This window comes from Canis aureus, chromosome 16, assembly GCF_053574225.1.
Source record: "Canis aureus isolate CA01 chromosome 16, VMU_Caureus_v.1.0, whole genome shotgun sequence".
Taxonomy (NCBI): domain Eukaryota; kingdom Metazoa; phylum Chordata; class Mammalia; order Carnivora; family Canidae; genus Canis; species Canis aureus.
Genome location: NC_135626.1, coordinates 23,159,757 through 23,180,599, shown reverse-complemented (window position 1 = coordinate 23,180,599; position 20,843 = coordinate 23,159,757). Strand labels below are relative to the sequence as shown.

At 38.2% G+C, this 20,843-nt stretch overlaps 1 protein-coding gene across 1 annotated transcript in view; it reads right to left on the bottom strand.

Moving 5' to 3' along the window:
• AP2B1 (adaptor related protein complex 2 subunit beta 1) overlaps positions 1-20,843 on the bottom strand; it is a 131,746-nt gene that overhangs the window by 29,995 nt on the left and 80,908 nt on the right. The window contains exons 15-18 of the mRNA XM_077852219.1: positions 19,088-19,129; positions 18,086-18,232; positions 14,881-15,026; positions 7,592-7,721 (exon numbers count right to left, since the gene is read on the bottom strand). Coding sequence (XP_077708345.1) covers positions 7,592-7,721; positions 14,881-15,026; positions 18,086-18,232; positions 19,088-19,129 — 465 coding nt within the window. The remainder of the gene's footprint in view (positions 1-7,591; positions 7,722-14,880; positions 15,027-18,085; positions 18,233-19,087; positions 19,130-20,843) is intronic.

Sequence of the window (20,843 nt, the reverse complement as noted above, 5' to 3'; positions counted from 1 at the left end):
AATTGGGCAGGGAAAATTTGAAGAAATAATGGCAAAATTTTCCCAATTTTAGGAGAAACTATTGACTTATAGATCCAACGTTAGTGACCCCCCAGCCAAACACAAGGAAACACCTAGGTCCCTAATGGTTAAATCGCTGAAAACCAAAGATAAAAAAAAAAAAAAGAGAGAGAACCCACAGATGAGTACCATTCAAGAAAACTTTCTGCAAAGGTGGAAAAATTCTACTTCCACAATGCCCAATCTAGAAACTACTAGCCACGTGTGCATTTGAAATGTGGCCAATGCAACCAGGAAAATGAGATCCTTATTTAATTTTAATTAATTTCAATTTATATAGCCACATATGGCTAGTACCCATCATAATGAACAGTATAGTCAAAGAGAATTATGACATACTAAGCCATCATAATATATGCACCTTACTGATTCAAACAAATAGCAACAATAAAAACAAAACAGTTTAAGGTACTGAAATAACTGGAAACCTAGACACTGGGTGTTTCATGTTAAGGAATTTTTACTAATTTTTTAATGTGTACAGCAGTTATTGTGGTTGTATTTTTAAAAAGAAAGCTTCTGGGGGATCCCTGGATGGCTCAGCGGTTTGGCGCCTGCCTTTGGCCCAGGGTGCAATCCTGGAGTCCCGGGATCGAGTCCCGCATCAGGTTCCCGGCATGGAGCCTGCTTCTCCCTCTCCCTCTCCCTCTCCCTCTCTCTCTCTAATGAATGAATAAATCTTAAAAAAAAAAAAAAAAATAAAAATAAAAAGAAACCTTCTGCTTTAAATATATATATTGAAATATTTACAGACAAAACGGTATGTCTGAGATTTGCCTCAAAATAATATGGAATAGGGCTGTGGAGAGGGGTATAGATGAAATAATATTAACTATGGATAATCAGTGCTCGCTTCGGCAGCACATATACTAAAAACTATGGATAATCACTGATGCTCAATGATGGATATGGTTTACAGAGACTCATTACACTATTGTGTTTACTTCTGTAATGTTAAGAATTTTCCATAAAAATTTTTTAGAAAGTAAAGCAAAAGGAGAAAGAGATGGGAAATAAGAGGGAAAAACAGGAATTGGCCCAGAAGGGTTAACGTCCAATGACAAGACTTCTCTTAAGAGAAACAGAAAATAAAGGGAAAGCTACAAAAATTAAAAATAAAATAAAATAAAATAAAATAAAAAAAAATCCCAGGACTGAGGGCTACAAGTTTCCACTTTGAAAGAGCCCAATGGGGAACCCTGGGTGGTGCAGTGGTTTAGCGCCTGCCTTTGGCCCAGGGCGCGATCCTGGGGATCCAGGATCGAATCCCACGTCCGGCTTCCGGTGTATGGAGCCTGCTTCTCCCTCTGCCTGTGTCTCTGCCTGTCTCTCTCTGTGTGTGACTATCATAAATAAATAAAAGTTTAAAAAAAAAAAAGAGAGCCCAATGAAAAACAAACAAACAAACAAACAAACAAAAAAATGAAAGAGCCCAATGAGTACCTAGTATAATAGGTGAAAAGGGAGTCATACCTCTTGAGGCACATCACTGTGAAATTTCAGAACATAAGAGATAAAGAAAGGATCTTACAAGCTTTCAATGAGAAAACACCATGCAGGAAAAAAAAAAAAAATCAAGAATCATAACGGCATCAGATTAGGAAGAAAATGATTTCTAACCTAGAATGTTATACAGAAACTGTCAAAAAGCATGAAGACGACATTTTATAACACATGAAACTTGAAAAACTTTATTGTCTATATACTCACTCTCAGGAAGTTACTGACGAATGTTTTTCATCAAAATGAGAAAGTAAACAAAGAAAAGAACAATAGGAGACCCAACATAGAAGAGAGGCAATGAACTGAAGAGTGATGATGAAGGGAGATCCCAGGATGACAGCCATATTTCACTCACAAAAGAATCAATCCTGAATAGAGCAGGTCAAAAGACTACAGCAGAGGGATCCCTGGGTGGCTCGGCAGTTTAGCGCCTGCCTTCGGCCCAGGGCGTGATCCTGGAGTCTTGGAATCAAGTCCCACGTCGGGCTCCCAGCGTGGAGCCTGCTTTTCCCTCTGCCTGTGTCTCTGCTTCTCTCTCTGTCTCTCATGAAGAAATAAATAAAATCTTAAAAAAAAAAAAAAAAAAAAGACTCCAGGGGAGACTTCAAGAAAGTGATGGACTGTTTTGAAGAGTCCGATCTCATGGGAAGTTGGGACTGAATTATAGTTAAAAACACAAAAATTTAAGCAAACAAGAAGAGACAGGTATTAATAGGTAAGTATCCAACTACATACAAAAAGTTTTATGGAGAAAAAAATAATTACACTTTATAGCTCAGCTTTGAAGTATAGTCCTTATAACTTAAAACACCTGGGGTGCCTGAGTGGTTCAGTCAGTGTTTAACAGACTGAACCCCAACCAGTGTCATGGGATTGAGCTCCGTGTCAGACTCCCTGCTCAGGGGGGAATCTGTTTGTCCCTCTCCCTCTGCTCCTCCCCCAACCCTGAATCAATAAATAAAATCTTTTAAAAAATAATGTAAACACTGAACTCTGATTAAAGCAAATTCTTAGCTAGCTCTGTTGGGGAAATGGGATGACAGGACATAGGCATGAAGAGGACATCAGTGAGTGTGGAAAGATGTCAAGGACACCTAAATGGAAAAAATCCAGAAGTCACAATACAAGCATATTATTCAGAGACAGAGAAGTAAATACAAAAAGTTTCAACTGCAAGAGGCAAGAGAGATTGACTAGGGGAAAGAGAAACCGGGGCCAAGTTGGGGAGAGAAGGCTGGGGACTGGGCTCTTGTTAACGAACTACAGAACTAGTTGACTCTTGGGTGTGTGGGTGACTCAGTGGTTGAGCATTTGCCACTGGCTCAGGTCATGATCCCAGGGTCCTGGGATCGAGTCCTGCGTCAGGCTCCCTGTGGGGAGCCTGCTTCTCCCTCTGCCCATGTCTCTGCCTCTGTGTCTCTCTGTCTCTCATGAATAAATAAATAAAAATCTAAAAAAAAAAAAAAAAAAAAAAGGAAAATAAGAAACCAGTTGACTCTTCATATTGTTTTTAAACAATGGACAAAATTAAAACCAATGATCTCAGTGAGAAAGGAAGCCAAGCAGCTATAAGAACTCTATAGCATTTGTACAAAGCCCAGGATTAGCATATGTTATGTTGTAAGTCTATTGTTTTTTTGCAGACACTTGAAGAAGCAGACACTTGCCAGGAGTCAAGTTTGAAGAAGAAACATTGGGAAAATGTTTCTAAGCAACTAACACAGATGAAAGTCAAGGATATCAGAGTCAGAGAAGACTCATTTAGAAATAATTCATTTAGACATTTGTTAATGTTTTTGTTTTATTTAAATAGATGGAATCAATTTTCCTTTTAAAAGAATATAACTGTATGCCATAAATAAACTCAAGAGAAGATACCACCAGAGGCAAGCTAAACTTTGTGTACTATTTATAAGTTGAATTCACAAAGGCTTTAACACAACCAACATCAGTACAGTAGAGACATTTTCTAGGTTCACATCTCTACTAGGTACCCAATTCTTGTCTCTAAGGTAGAATCTATTTTACATTTTAAGAGAGAACAGTGTTTTTAACTTTTCAATAGTGTTCCCGACGGACTGTAAGCCAGTAAGTAGTTTGATAAGCACTGTAATGAAATATTTTTGTACTGGTGCTATAACGACAGTTCTGGCAGTTAGTTGGGTTTATCTGTCCTATATATTGATACGAAATTAGCCAAAACAGTTAAACCCACACTGCCTTCAAAATTTCATTTCCTCAAACCCCATCTTTTCTTTCCTGATTTTATGGTCTAAAGGAGGAAAGCACTAATTTTCCCACATGAGTTCTTGAAATTAAACACTATGCAAATATAATGTTTAAATGCCAATCAATCTTTACCTGGCTTTACCTGGATCTTTATGACCTAAGCTTGTTGGAGTTAATATTTGATTCCCTTTGTTTATACTGGGACAAGTACAGAATGGAAGCCGAAATCTAAAGTAACCCACCCACCTTAAGCTAGCCATTCCTTTCAACTAGCACCAGGAGACATTAAATAGAGCTGCTCAAAGGAGAAAAAAAAAGCGTTTAAGTTTTTGCTTATTTTCTCCACTGGGAAATGTCAATTAATGAGAAAACAACCATAATTATCACATCCCTGAAAGAAGATGGGAAATTTTGAAAAGCTTGCTTCTTATACTTCAGGTTTGCAAAAACAAAAACTTATTAGTCTTAATCAAGACTTTTGAGGGAAGGCTTTGGACTAAGATGCAACTGCTCTTATGAGAGTTCCTTATTTGGGATGCTCATTTCACTACATAAGAAATGGAAATGCAAATAGGAAGGCAAACTGACATTCATTTATTTATTGTTTCCTTTTTGTTTTAAGAACAGAAAATTTTGCCCTGGTTTCTGTGACCCAAATTCCCTTTCCTAGTTCTAAAGTAAAGCATTCTTGCATTCATGCTGACTGTCCTCAAATACTGTGCTGGAGGCTCTATGGGCCAACAGGAGGTTAGATTTCAATGAAAAAGGAGCAGGTGTAGATTTGGGTTAGTTCCTTACTTCAGGATTCTGTGCTGGAAAAGCCCCTTAACACACTGCTCTCATCATAGTAACAGCCAATTCCATCTGTACAGTAATCCTTGTTTTATTCTTCTAGCCTGAGCCAAGTTCCATCATGACTCACTCATCTTTGCTCCAAATCATTATACCCTTTACTGAGAAAGAGGCATCCACTAATTGTGGCAATAAGGTAGTGAACTGGTGAACAGGTGTGCTGGTATTTAAACTACCAAAGAATATTAGTCGTAACTCCAAGTAATTGTACTGTCGATGTCTCACCATCAATAGGACTAGGATCTCACACTGGTATTTCCAGAGATTAAGCAATGGTATCCATCCCACCTGTCTTGACTGGGAAGTGGAAGATTATTTTTCTTTAATCATTTTAAACATATTTTGTATTTTTAGTCTCATTTAAACTATTCATTTTAAGTTCTTGGTGGAAGGGGAAATACTCATCCAGTCTGCTCTTCTGTTTTTCATAGTAAAAATTTCCCTCTTTTTATGGTTCAATTTGTGAGGCTTTTTTAAATTTTTATTTATTTATTTTTTTAAAGATTTTTATTTATTTATTCATGAGAGACAGACAGAGAGAGGCACAGAGGGAGAAGCAGGCTCCACACAGGGAGCCGGACATAGGACTCGATCCTGGGTCTCCAGGATCAGGCCCTGGGCTGAAGGTGGCGCTAAACCGCTGAGCCACCCAGGCTGCCCTTTTTTTTTTTTTTAAAGATTTTATTTGGGGATCCCTGGGTGGCTCAGCAGTTTGGTGCCTGCCTTTGGCCCAGGGCGTGATCCTGGAGTCCCGGGATCAAGTCCCGCGTTGGGCTCCCGGCATGGAGCCTGCTTCTCCCTCTGTGTCTCTGCCTCTCTCTCTCTATGTCTATCATGAATATATAAATAAAATCTTAAAAAAAATAAAGATTTTATTTGAGAGAGAGAGAGAGAGAGAGAGAAGAATTGGGGGAACGGGGTGCAGAGGGAGAGGAAGAAGCAGACTCCTGCTGAGCAAGAAGCCTGATATGGGACTTAATCCCAGGACTCCGAGATCATGACCTGAGCCGAAGGCAGATGTTTAACTGACTGAACCACCCAGGCACTCCTGTGAACTCACTTCCAAAAGAGATTTTCTTTTCAGCTGGGAGTCCTGATGGCCCTGAAGTTCAGAGCTTTGCCAAAGGACTGCTGTGCATTTGTTTCTGCCAGGTTCCCTGGGTTTTACCAGTCTGGGACCAATTTTACATTAACTTATTGATTTGGAGAACACTGTACCTACATATCTTGTATACATTTGGACTATATGCCCATATATTATGTCATGTGTGGCAAAACATTGGGCCTCGGATTTGTCATAAGAGGGTATCCAGAACACTGGTCAGAGAGAAACTTCTCCATCCCCTGTCATAATGGAAATACTTTTTCCAGTTCCCCTTCCAGGGTACCAACTCTGTGCAGAGATCAGTTACAGTTTCCAATCTCAGGTGGACCTGAGCTGTCTCTCTTGACCTTATGAGCACTTCATTTTTTTTTTTTTTGAGCACTTCAAAACCCCCTATATCTACAGCTTATATCTGTATTCATAATCCTTCAACACTGCTACACTCAAGCTTACTAGTCTGCCTTCATGTTGCTTGAACCCCAGAAGGCTTATATTTCAAAGAGAAATTCAAAACAGATGAAAACTGAATGAAATTCTCAGCTAGTACTTAAGCATTCTAAAAAATACCAGTATTTTCAAGATCGAGGCTCTAGTAGATCTGATAAAGTTCTGAGCTCCTGTAAGATGCTGCTACTTATCATGGTTATGTGCTAATAGGGGGCCTTTAAATCCAGATAACTGTATTTGTGGTTGCATGTTCAAAGACAACCACTATGTAAATCTATTCTTTTATAAATAAAAATTCACTATAAAAATCTTTAGAAAAAAGGTTTGTAAATAAGATCTTTAAAAGTTTAAAATGTTTGTTGAGTAAAAGAATGAGTACCTTCCCATGTCAAGGTATGACTTTATTTTTTAAAGTAAAAAAAAAATAAAGGTCGTGCCTGAACTCACGACCCTGAGATCAAGACTGAGCTGAGACCAAGATTTGAACTCTTAACTGACTGAGCCATCCAGGTGCCCTGGTATGCTTTTATAATCTGCTTTTATTTTTATTTATTTTTATATACGTATATTTTAAATTTTTTATGTATTTGAGAGAGAGAATGAGCATGAGCAGGGGGAGGAGTAGAGGGAGAGGAAGAAACAAACTTCCTGTGAGCAGGAAGCCCAATGTGGGTCTTGATCCTGATCCCGGGATTCTGGGATCATGATCTGAGCTGAAGGCAGACACTTAACTGACTGAGCCACCCAGACACCCCAATCTGTTTTTATTTTTATTTTTTATTTATTTTTATTTTATTTATTTATTTTTATGATAGTCACACAGAGAGAGAGAGAGAGAGGCAGAGACACAGGCAGAGGGAGAAGCAGGCTCCATGCACCGGAAGCCCGATGTGGGATTCGATCCCAGGTCTCCAGGATCTAAACTGCTGCGCCACCCAGGGATCCCTGTTTTTATTTTTAAATTAAACTCTACATCCAATGTGAGGCTTGAAATCATGACCCCAAGATCAAGAGTAGCATGCTCTACCAACTGAGCCAGCCAAGCACCAATATGACTTTTTAAAAAATAAAAAATAAAGGGCACCAGGGTGGCTAAGTTGGTTAAACGTCCAACTCTTGATTTTAGCTCAGGACATGATCTCAGGGTCATGAGACTGAGCCCTGTTTTGGGCTCGGAGCCTACTTAAGATTCTCTCTACCTCTCCGTCTGTCCCTCCCCTCTGCTCTTTAAACAAACAAGCAAGCAAGCAAGCAAGCAAGCAAACTTTTCCATAGTTACTTCAAACCTGAATGTTCCATGACCAAATCTGAGGAAAAGAGAGGGGTTATTTATATATAAATGAAAAAATTGGAAAGATATCAAGTTGCACTCCCTGAGAGAAGTAAAACCCTAACCTGCAGGTTATTCAGAGGTTCCATCTTCATGACCGGGCCCAGGGTGTTGAGAGGCAGGGAGACATCAATACTCTGGTTTGGCATCAGTGGTGTATGGATGGCCAGAGGAGTGCTGGGGATGACACCAAAGCTAGGAAAAGAGGATTAAAAAATTCCAGAGGTTAATCAGGAGGCATGATTTAGTCACATCTTTGGATTTCAATGGCTTTTTACTCCATTTGGAGGAAATATAATTTTTAATAAAATTAAATGGGAAGAACAGCAGGAACCAAGATGCTTAATCCTAATTTGCTAAAACACTGATTACAATATAACCCATTTCCCATTAATTGGATCTGAGGAAGGAGAAAACATTCATTAAGTACAGAAGTGCTTTGTTAGTTTCTAATGTTTCACACTACTGGAGGGTCAGATTTAATAAGTTTCTCTCTTTTCTTAAAAAACATTTTTCCCGGATCCCTGGGTGGCTCAGTGGTTTAGCGCCTGCCTTCGGCCCAGGGCACGATCCTGAAGTCCTGGGATCAAGTCCCACATCGGGCTCCCTGCATGGAGCCTGCTTCTCCCTCTGCCTGTGTCTCTGCCTCTCTCTCTCCCGCCCCCCCCCCCCCATGAATAAATAAATAAAATCTTAAAAATATTTTTTTTTTCCTTAGATAATCCTTGGGAGAAAGATGACTTAAGAATATACACTCTGTAAAGTACAATAAATTGACATTATTTCACTAGCTTGATACCCTGTCTTAGCAATCCAGATTATTTACTGGCAATTTTTTTTTTAAAGATTTATTTATTTATTTATCATAGACAGAGAGCGAGGCAGAGACACAGGAGGAGGGAGAAGCAGGCTCCATGCTGGGAGCCTGACGTGGGACTCGATCCCGGGACTCCAGGATCGCGCCCTGGGCCAAAGGCAGGCGCTAAACCACTGAGCCACCCAGGGATCCCCCTATTTACTGGCAATTCTAATTTTCTTTTTTATTTACCTATGTAAGACAAAAATCACTGAAACAGAGCCAGCGAAAGTAAAGCAACACTGATTGACTTAGACATTCCAAATGACTAGGACAATCTGGTCACTTTCTAAGCCTAAGGCAGGAGTGTGTACCCACCAGTTTGACTTCACAGAGCAGCCTGTCTAGTAGCAATACAAAAATAGTAAAGAGATAGGAAAAACCTGAGTCGGGAGTTACATAACAAATATGTATGACAAGCAGACGTGTTTTGTTTTTGCTTTGAGAGAGCGGGAGTACGCACCCAAGCAGGGAGTGGGGGAGGGACAGAGGGAGAGAGAGAATTCTGCTTAAGATTCTCACCCACCATGGGAGCCCAGTACAGGGCTCAATCTCACTACCCTGAGATCATGACCTAAGCTGAAATCAAGAGTTGGACAATTAACGGACTGGGCTACCTAGGTGCCCCAAGAACAGACATGTCTATGTTCAAGAAATATAAGAATAAAATTTCAGATAGAATGAGCAGAAAGGGAAAAGTGGGCCTACAGGTAGACAAATACACAAGTGAACAACATAAATTTATATTGAATTTGTTTTCTAATTAGCCTCAGGAAGGAAGATGGGACTATAATATTTATAAAATAACTATAGAGTTTATGTAGGGACTATCTTTAAAAAATCACAGGAAGGGAGAAGAAACATTTTCTTTTTCCTAAACTATGCTTCAGAGTATCAAAATATAATAAAGTGATCCTGAGAATATACATCACTCATTTTGGTATAACATTTATAGATCAAAAAAACCATTCTGCTTTTGTGATCTTGCTCTCATGGTCAGCAAACTCTGTCTGAAGGCAATATTGGGATAGAAATATGGCAGTAGCTTTTGTTTTACAAACAAAACATACTTGAAAATAAATTGCCATAGAAACAATGGAAATTATGGGGGCACCTGGGTGGTTCAGCTGGTTAAGCGTCTGCCTTTTGTTCAGGTCATGATCTCAGGGTCCTAGGATTGAGCCATGGACTCAGCCATGGCTGAGCTTGCTCAGCTGGAACCCGCTTCTCCCTCTCCACCTCTACCTCCCCACCCTTCATTTGTGCTCTCTCTCTCCAATAAAGAAATAAAATATTTTTAAAAAATGGAAATTATGAAACATTTATACAGAAGGGGAAAATACACTTAATAAAATGACTGCAGTCACCAAAGGAGAACACGTAACAGTGAAGAAAGAACTGGGGGAAGAGATGACCAGACAAGAGAAGTAAAGGAGAGCCAGTAAAACCCAGCTAAGAAATAATAATAAAAAAATAATAAATCATGCCAGAAATGAACTAAACTACATCCAGAACACAGATGCAAAAAAATACTCAAAAAATTTTAGCAAATCAGATTCAACAATATATAAAAGTAGACAATATATCCTGACCAGATGGGATTTATCGCAAGAATACAAGATTGGAGTAGCAGTCAAAAAAATCAATCACTGTGAGCCACCATATAAATAGACTAAAAAAGAACCACATGATCATTTCAATAAATGAAGCATCTGACATTAATTTTTATCCACTTGTAATAAATTAATAATTCATAATCAACTTAATTCCCACTCATAGTAAAACTCAACAAACTAGGAAGAGAAGGAACTCCCTCAACCTCCATGAAAAATCTACAGTTAACACTGCATTTAATGGTGAAAGACTGAATGCTTTCCCCTAGAGAACTAGAACATGACAAAGTCGTCCCTTCTTAGCACATGAACATTTACTGCAGATCCCAGTATAGTCAGGCAAGGAAAGAAAAGGCATAAGACTAAAAAGAAAAGATAAAACAGTCTCTATTCACAGACAAAATGATTTATCTATATAGAAAACTGTAAGGAATCTATAAGAAAGCTACTGGAACTAGTAGGGGAATATGACAAAGTTGTACAATATAAGTTCAACATACAAAAATCAATTCTACTTCTATATATCAATAAAAAACAAATATTAAAATGAGAAGAAAGTTATTTACTATACCATCAAAACCATGAAACACTTAAATCTGACAGACATGTAAGCACACGAGAAATTATAAAAATTATAAAACAGTGCAAAGAGAAGTTAAAGATGACCTAAATAAAGCAAGTTGATGGATTAAAACTCAATATTGTTTGATGTCAATTCTCTCCCAAATTATCTACATATTTACTGCATTCTCAATCAAAATCCCATCAGGTAAAGGACCTAGAACAGCCAAAACAATTTTGAAAAAAGAACTAAGATGGAGAGTTTGTACTATCTGATTTCAAGGCTATATATATATTAAAAAAAAGTTTACTTTGACTCTTATTTTACACCATATTTAAAAATTATCTCAAAATGGATTATAAAAGTTAATGTAGGAGCTAAATCTCTACCACTTCTATTAAAACAACAACAACAACAACAACAACAAACCCCTTTGTATCCATAGGCCAGGCAAAGATTTCTTAGAACACAAAGAGCATAAGCAAATACAAAACTTTTTGAAAGACACTCTTAAGAAAATAAAACCAGAGAAAATATTTGTAAGACATATATCTGACAAAGGACTTGTATCCATAATATATAAAGAACTTTTACTACTTGATAATAAAATTAAAAAAAAGAAAGATCAGGGCAGCCCTGGTGGCTCAGAGGTTTAGCGCCACCTTCAGCCCAGAGCGTGATCCTGGAGACCCAGGATCGAGTCCCACATCAGGCTCCCTGCACTGAGCCTGCTTCTCCCTCTGCCTGTGTCTCTGCCTCTCTCTCTCTCTCTGTGTCTCATGAATAAATAAAATCTTTAAAAAAAATTAAAAAAAAAATAAAATAAATAAAAAATAAAGATCTGAGCAGATACTTCACTAAAGATATAATGGTCAATACACTGATGAAAAAATTGCTCAATATCATTAGTTGTTAGGGGAATGAGAAATAAATTAAAATGCATATTCATAAGAACAGCTAAAATTGGTAAGGCTATACAATATCTAAAACTCTCACATTTACCATATGCCCCAGCAATACTACTCTAGGTAATTCCCCAGGAAAACTGAAAACATATACTCACACAAAGGCTTGATTATGAATATTCCTAGCAGCTTTAATCATAGAAGACAAAACAAGAAACAACCCTAAATTCTACCAACTGGTAAAAGGTAAACAAATCGTGGTATACTCATCAACGGATACTACTCATCAATAAAATGGAACAGATTAAAAAAAAAAAAAAAGGAACAGATTACTGATTTATCTCCAAGCATTACGCTAAGCAAAAGAAACCAGATGCAAAAGCCTTCATACTATGTGATTTCACTTACAAAAGAGTAAAGAAAAAGCACAATTACAGTGATAGGGACAGAGTTACACAGAAGAAAAGAGACCACATGGCAAGTACCGTATATACCGAGAATAAAATCACTGCCTCCCCTGTAGCACTCTTGCCAGAGGATGAAGTGTAAATCTGATCATGCTTATAGATCTGCCTCCAATTCATAGATGTAATCGGCAAAATCTAGATTGTGGGAAACTCCACAGATAAAAGATGTAATTTCTTCTGTAAATAAATTTCAAGAAAAAAAAAAAACCAGAGAGGAGAAATCTATAGAAGAGACTTAAGATACTTATCAACCAACTGGTATAAATGGGGACCTTATTGGGGCCCTGTTCAGACAAAACAAACTGTACAAAAACATCACACAACTGTGAAAACCCATAGTTTGGATGTTTAAGGATATTAGAGAATTTCTGGTATGATAACAGTGTTATGGTTATGAGTAAAAAAAGGTATGAGGTATATATTGTAATAGTTACAGATAAGAAAAAAAAATCAGGGAGGAAAAAAAGTATTTACAAAAGATAGACAAAGAAGAGTTAATATAAACATAGTTCTCCAGAGAAGAAAATCCAAACAATGGAACAATATAAAACTTTAAACAAACAAACAAACAAACAAAAACTTTAAACATATGGGGGCACCTGGGTGGCTCTGTCACTTAGGCATCTGCCTGTAGCTCAGGCCATGATCTCAGAGTCCTGGGATCAAGCCCCACATTGGGGCTCCCTACTCAAAAAGGAGCCTGCTTCTCCCTCTCCATCTGCCCGTCTCCCTGCTCACGTGTGCTCACACACACTCTCTCTCTAATAAATAAATAAAAATCTTAAAAAATATATATTAAAAATTTTATTTTATTTTTTTAAAGATTTTATTTATTTATTCATGAGAGACACAGAGAGAAAGAAAGAGGCAGAGACACAGGCAGAGGGAGAAGCAGGCCTCATGCAGGAAGCCTGACATGGGACTCGATTCCGGGTCTCCAGGATCACAACCTGGACTGAAGGTGACGCTAAACCGCTGAGCCACCCGGGCTGCCCTATTAAAATTTTTAAACATATAAACCCTAAGAATCTTCCTACAGTAAAACACTTCAAGGTACACATTGAATGGGCATACCTTATTCCATGAAAAACTGACCAAGCTTGGTTAATACTAGGAATATCCTAGTAAAATTATTGGACCTCTAAACTTTGGGCAGCCAGACAAAATGATGTCATCACTTACATGGGGAAAAATCAGGCTGGCCAAAGACTTTTTCCACAGGAACATTCGATGACAAAAGACACTAGAGTGAAGCACTTAAAGAATTTGAGTCAAGAATTTTCAAGTATAAAGGTCACAGTTTTGACCACATAAAAATTCAAAGACTGTTGTTTACATGAGCCCCCTTTGAGGAACCTACTAAACGACATCCAAGAAAGGGCAGTGGGAACTTAAACGAGTGGCAGTAAGCACAAATCCAAGATAAAACAAGGATGAGGTATAAAGGAAAAAAAAAGTGTAGAAATGATACAATTTACAAAAATGAGAGGAAGAGGAGGCAAGTGGGTGCAAAGCAGAATAACTAGCTCTTGGCCTCATCAGTCATAAGTGGACTTCAAAGACAACAAATCAAGTAGTAGAATTTTAGTCATACTTCAAGTACAAAAGTAAATCCAAAGAAAGACAGTACTATTGACATTAGGGAATATGGGGGGCAAAGAAAATATGTTACGGTAGGAAATTAAGAGACTTCCGACCGAAAGCAGGAACTGAGAAGATATTATAAAAGAAAAAGCAGGGATCCCTGGGTGGGGCAGCGGTTTGGCGCCTGCCTTTGGCCCAGGGCGCGATCCTGGAGACCCAGGATCGAATCCCACATCAGGCTCCTGGTGCATGGAGCCTGCTTCTCCCTCTGCCTATGTCTCTGCCTCTCTCTCTCTCTCTGTGACTATCATAAAAAAAAAAAAAAAAAAAGCTAACTATCAACAAAAATATAAAGTTTTCTAAATATCAGACTACTTAAAAAAAAAAAAAAGCAAACACAAACAGAAATGAAGTATGAAGGCAGGCTATGAAAATGGCTATTAATACACCAGCCTTAGCTTTTAACATGGCCAGCTCCCCCCAAAATAACTGGTAAAAAACTAGTCTGCCAAAAGGAAACACAGACTTTCTAAATACTTACATTGTTTCTAATGTGCCTAACTTTCAAATCTAGGGCACAAAAGTTATTTCCAAATGTTTAGAAATAAGTAAGACAGTTACTGATACAAGTTGTCACTGACAAATTTTATTAAATCTGATTTAAAGGTCCAATTACTACTTTGTTACAAACAAGTCTGATTATCTTGTATTTATGAATAAATGGACCTGCCATCAAAGCCTTAACAGGCAGGTTCCTGAACCATGGTATTTAATAAAAAACAGTGACATTTCGGAACTATAGAAAATCGGTATTTACATCTTCACGCTCTCTTCCTTATTAAGGCAGAGAATTCATTGCTAAAAGCAGACCACCACCTATATTATTCAGCTAACAGGTATACTATGTTTCAAACTTTTGACATCAACCAAAGTATGTTCGTTTTTCCCGCCAACATATGGGCTTTGGACACTTACTTGTTTCGTTTATTACTCTAGCCCCAGCACCTAGAAATGTCTGGCACATAGATGCTAACCAATTATTTGTTGAACAAATAAATGGATTTCAATTAAAACTTTTTTTGGGGTAAATGGTTTATTAAAAACATTGTAGTCCTACAACCCTTTAAGAAGGCAGTAAGTTAGTTCTGGTTTCTTTTTTCCATATGGATGAGTTTCCCAACAAAATTCTCTAAGGCCTCCAGAATGGAAGCTGACAAGTAAACAGAATGTAAAAGTCAGCTCTCACTCTACATTCAACATCTGCCAACATGAGAATTTTTAACGCATTGTTAAAAATGGAACATTATTTTGCTGGACACAAGGCACAATGCTGCTTCACAATCGAGCCGAGGACTCAGACTTCTTACCTATTCTTGTTAAATTGGATTGCAAAGTCTGTCATGTGCTGCAGAGCTTTGTTGGTGAAGTTCATTTCCATATAGATGTGCCCTTGGCGGTGAGTAAATGTTCCAGAAATCTCCAAGCCTTTAGCTTTTACTGCAGGCAGCCAGACCTAAAAGACAGTATAAAACCCAATGGAACCACGCAAGATTTATCTTGATGCTATTTGTTTGAATATAGAAAGATGAAATTAAGACTTCACTTATTTGGGCAACTGGTGATTTTTATACTATAAATATCAAGTCAGATGCCAAAGGCTCTGGATAAAGTCATATTCTCTGAATTTTGAGACTGTTCTCAATTGAAGAACCAAACTAAACCAAGCCAAACCCACAAGAAAAGTCTATGAATAACCCTGGCTGGTTCTCCATCTTCTATTCAACTTGGTCATTTTACTGCTTGACTACTGCTACCAAATGTGTATACATAAGGAAAAGAGAAATTCCAGTGAGTATAGTGTGTGTGTGTGTGTGTGTGTGTGTTTATTAGCACCTTTGGTAAAAGACTTAAAAGGGAAGAAACTGAATCTACTAATGAAAACAGCATATCTATATCTTTGAAGACTTTTTTTTTTTTTCATCACTATACCCATTAACAGTAATCTCTAGGGCAAGGACCATGTCTTATGTATATTTTTTAACTCTTGTTATAGCTTCTGGTAAACAGGACTTAGATGTGGTTTAAGTAGTTTGAATGCCTATCTTCTCAAATATAATCCATTACCCATCTCTGATCCTAAAACCTGTGATACTCCTGGAATGTAAGAGTTAATTTAAAAGGTGGGGGGGCACCTGGGTGCCCCAGTCAGTAAAGTGTCTGATTCTTGATTTTTGGCTCAGGTCATGATCTCAGGGTCATGAGAATGAGCTCCAAGTTGGGCTCTGAGTTCAGCGGGGAGTTAGCTGGAGATCTCCTTTGCCTCTGCCTCTTCCCCTGCTCTCTCTTAAAATAAATAAATCTTGGGGATCCCTGGGTGGCGCAGCGGTTTGGCGCCTGCCTTTGGCCCAGGGCGCAATCCTGGAGACCCGGGATCGAATCCCATGTCGGGCTCCCGGTGCATGGAGCCTGCTTCTCCCTCTGCCTGTGTCTCTGCCTCTCTCATTCTGTGTGACTATCATAAATAAAAAAATAAATAAATAAATAAATAAATAAATAAATAAATAAATAAATAAATCTTAAAAAAAAAATCAGGAAATTTATGAACTGTTTTGACCATCTCAGACAGAATACCAAAGCTTCAGTGGGTGGTTGAATAAACATGAAAACATATTTAGCCATATTAAGGAAAAAAAAGGAAAGAAGAAAGTGAAATCAAACAACCATAAGCTATCAGAGGGTCAAAAATCCTAAAAACCAATAATACTCAATGGAAAATATAAGCAATCTGGCACTCTGTACTGTGTTGCTGGGAATATAATCTAATGTTAACTTTTGGAAGGCAAGTTGAGAACGTCTATTTTAAAGTGTTTAAATGATCAAGCACACTGCAGGTTTATCCTATAGCTATAATTACAAAAATACACCAGGATAAAAAATATATATATTTACCAAGATATGCATATATAAAGATGTTCACTGCAACACTGTAATAGCAAAAAGGGTGATAAAAAAAAAAGGTGGTGATGGACTATATGTCCATCAACAGGAAAATGATTAAATAAGTTGTGACACGTCAATACAGTGGATACAGACATTCAAAATAATATGACAGAGAAAAACAAGACACAAAACAGTATATTCCATTGATATAGTACTGTTAAAGGACACAGACATATAGGTATATGGATAATCCTTTTCTTTTCATAGGACACACAAGAAAGTAATAGTGACTATTTATGGGAAAGTGAGGAAACTTAATTTTCCATCTGTTGTTTCTACATTACTTAAACTTGTCATTTGTATGTATTAATGTTACTAAACAAATGCATTAGATAATCTTTTAACCAATAATTAAAAGTCTGTGGGATAACACCCAATACAGAAACCTCACAACAAAGTTACTGAATTGTGCCAAAATTTTATGGCTCAGTTTTAAATCCTGTTTTTGGTTACTCTATTCAACAGCTGTGTAGAAAAAGTTATGACCCCTGGAATGGACAACTGGTCTACATTTTTGTAGTAGGGATCCTTTAGAGTCAGAAGAGCAGGGTAAAGAATTCAGGAAACAAACAGGCATGTTGTCCCTCAGAAAGGCATCATTATAAGAAACTGGGCCTAGCTAAAGATGGCACTATACTCTGAGGCTGAAATAAGCTTCACTTACATCGAGTTTCCACTTTTGAAATTCAGTCTGAGTAGAACATTAAGCAAGGTTGAGACTAGAAAAGCACCAGTGATAGAAACCTAAATCAGGACTCTAAAAAGGTACACTAAAATCCATGAAAGCCAAATTGTGAGCAACAGCACTCTAGAATTTGTACATAATACCAATCAAAAAAGGGAATGGAAGAAATGAGAAGAATGTTACTCCCCTACACTATAGTCTGCCCCCACCCCCACCCTCTGGCCCTTGCTGTTGTGTTGTGAACTGGATTCACACTAGATTGACTTCAATACTGACAAACAAGACATTTCTAAACAGGATAACAAAATACAGGGATGCCTGGGTGGCTCAGCAGTTAAGTTCTGCTTTTGGCTCAGGGCGTGATCTTTGGGTCTGGGGATCAAGTCACACATCAGGATCCCTGCGGGGAGCCGGCTTCTCTGTCTGCCTATGTCTTTGCCTCTCTCTCTGTCTCTCTCACGAATAAATAAATAAGATCTTTAAAAAAAGAAAATAGTTTGGCACCTGCCTTCGGCCCAGGGCATGATCCTGGAGTCCCGGGATCAAGTCCCACATCGGGCTCCCTGCATGGAGCCTCCTTCTCCCTCTGCCTGTGTCTCTGCCTCTCTCTCTATGTCTCTCATGAATAAATAAAATCTTTAAAAAAATAAAAATAAAAAAAGAAAACAAAATACAAATATTTAAGATTTCCAATTTTAAGTCTAATTATAAAAATAGTTAATATGGATGCTATGGTGTTTCTTATTGCTAAATTTCAGGCTACTTTTCATCTTCTTCTTAAATCCTGTAGGATAAGGGCCCAACCCTTGGCTTTATGATCAGGGGAAGTAATAAAACATGTTAAGTAATTCAGATGTTCTACATTACGGAAGTATTGCTTTACTTACAGCCTTAGGAGCCACATATCCACCAGGTGCCATGCCTATTCCCGTGGAGAGTTCAAACAGGTCATTCAGACCACTGCTGACCACAGCAGGAGTAGGTGAGGGAGCAAAGGTTGCAGGCACTGATGATGGGATGAATGACTGTCCCACCTGCAGGGAAAAAGGGAAGGGGAGTGGAAAACCAGGAAGAACAGATTAATAGCCCTTAACATGTTGCTCTATATTTCAGAAGTATTGATCAAACAATAAGAACACACCATAATTATAAATTTTTGGAGCTGAATTAGTATATTCTTTGTCCTTTTAATCATCACGATTATTTTTTCATCATTGATAATATACAAACACTCTTTAGAAGTTCTAACACAGAGTAATCAGTAGGACCAGGAACACAGTGATCCAAGATCTTTTCTGTTTGTTTCCAATTTTAGCTTCCATGATTCTGTGCAAAAGGCCTACAGATACCCTAACAAAGGGAGTCTGTTTCTATAGAAAGAAGAAGCATCCAACTTAGAAAGCAGTTCTATTTCCACTTGGGTGCAGACAAGTCTTACTTTCCCATTTAGGCATAAATATCTAGTAGGAAACTCTCCTGGGGGGGAAGAGGGATATTCATACCCCCCAATCTCAGTCACTTACAAGGAGAGTCTCCCTCTGAGTCCAGCTGACTCTCTCAAGTTCTTTGTAGATGATACTAGAGAATAAGAGCATTCTCCAGTCAAGATGGGAGGTTCCATTTCCTTTAGCTCTTTAATGTCAGGAAGACAAAGATCTCTGTAGACACCAGAGTGCCAATCCCTAAAGATGTCCCTACACCACATGTGGTGTATGCCTCTGAAGAATCCAAGTAACCCTATGCTACTTTCTACTCTTCATATACTGTTATAGAGGTTTTGGTGTACAATGCTAGATAGCAGCGGTGGCTGGTCTGAGAATGTGTGCATAGGAAAAGGCATCAAACAGGGGGCAGCGCATCCCATGGTGAAAAAAATGGATGGCACTTACTGCCGGACTTCCTCCAATGCCCCCGCCAAGGTCACTGCCAAGCTGAAAGAGAGAAAGGAGAGAGAGGAGAGAGAGGTAGAGTTCATTTAGCTAAGTACTAGATGCCCATATAGAATCTGTAAATTGCTCTACCAAGTTGCTGGGAATACATGCTGTTCAACTGGACTCCCAAAGCCTAAAGAAATTCTAGATTACAAAGAAATATGTCCTAGGGGAACCGAGTAGTGGTACTGATGCTGTGTGGGAGTTCTGAGAAAACTTGGAAAGAAGATGGAGCTGGGACATCTCAGTGATGTTTCAGATCCAATCTTCCCACTGGGGTACACAGGCACAAACCTCAACCAGATTTAAAGAATTTACATATTCCAAGAAGCTCTACCTCCAAGCAATAATGTCTTGAAAGTGTTTTATTTTTTCCCCTAAAATGAAATTTAAGGGAGGAAAAAAAAGAAAAGCAAAGAAAAACTAAAATGTGCTTTGATCTAAAAAACCTGCTATCCTACTGAGAAAGTGGGAACCAAATCAGTATTGAGCAATTTCAAGCTTCAAAAATTATAGGTGGAACAAGAGTGATTTTTAGAATTTAGAACTTTCCTAAGCAAGAAAACAGCTGGGAGAGGAAGATATCCTACCTGGGGAGGAAGTAGGAAGGCATGCAATGCTTCAAATCTCTTTCTCAATCAATAGTACTAAGGAGAATGCTGTGATTTATCTGGAGATCATGTAAAAAGATGCTAACTATTGGAGAATTAGATGAACTTAATTAGCTAGGTGACAGGAAAACCATTCCATACGGTCTTAATCTGGCCTTTTTCCCCTTCAGGGCTTTAATATAATTCACCCTGAAGTCAGGCTTCCATGACAAAAGTATTAAAGAAGAACTGAAACTGAAAATAGCTGGCATGGAGAAACATAAAACATACATATACACAACTAACAGTGCTGTTTAAAAAGCAAACACCACCTTTTTTGGCTACAGTTTCACATTTGTCTCTTCCCTAGTTCTCACTGTGCATCTGAAATTCCTCTTTGAGTCACCAAATGCCTTGTCTGCTCTACAAACACTGTTTCCTTTATTATCTGTCATTTAGTGGTAAAAACTTGGAAATCTTTGTGTTGTGGTTATGTTAAAAAGCAAAACTCGGGCAGCCCTGGTGTCGTAGCGGTTTGGCGCCGCCTGCAGCCCCGGGTGTGATCTTGGAGACCCGGGATGGAGTCCCACATCGGGCTTCCTGCATGGAGCCTGCTTCTCCCTCTGCCTGTGTCTCTGCCTCTCTCTCACTCTTTGAATGAATAAATAAATAAATCTTAAAAAAAAAAAAAAAAAAAAAAAAAAGCAAAACTCTACAGGTTTTCAGGATTTGAGAAAGAGGATTTAGCTTCTTAGTGAAAAAATACATGAAACAGTGTTGCCAAAATCTAAAAAATAATCTATACTGAAAAACGTCAAAATCTATGACAAAACTGTTTCTACTATGACAGAAAACGGGCTGGGCAGGTGCTTTGTAACCAGCATTAATAACCATTCTCTGTGCTAAGTTATAGAGCACTACAAACCTTGAAGAGCCATTTCTAGAACCTGATTCCAGAAGATTACTTAACGGTTGAAAATGAGCCAAAAAGCACATGTGTAAATAAATGAAAAGGTCACCACAATGAAGAATTCAACTGGCAAAGTCTGAAAGCAAAGAGAAAAAATATCACACATCCACTTTCTTTCTCTCCGGTTCTGTAATGGCACACATCTGTAGCATGA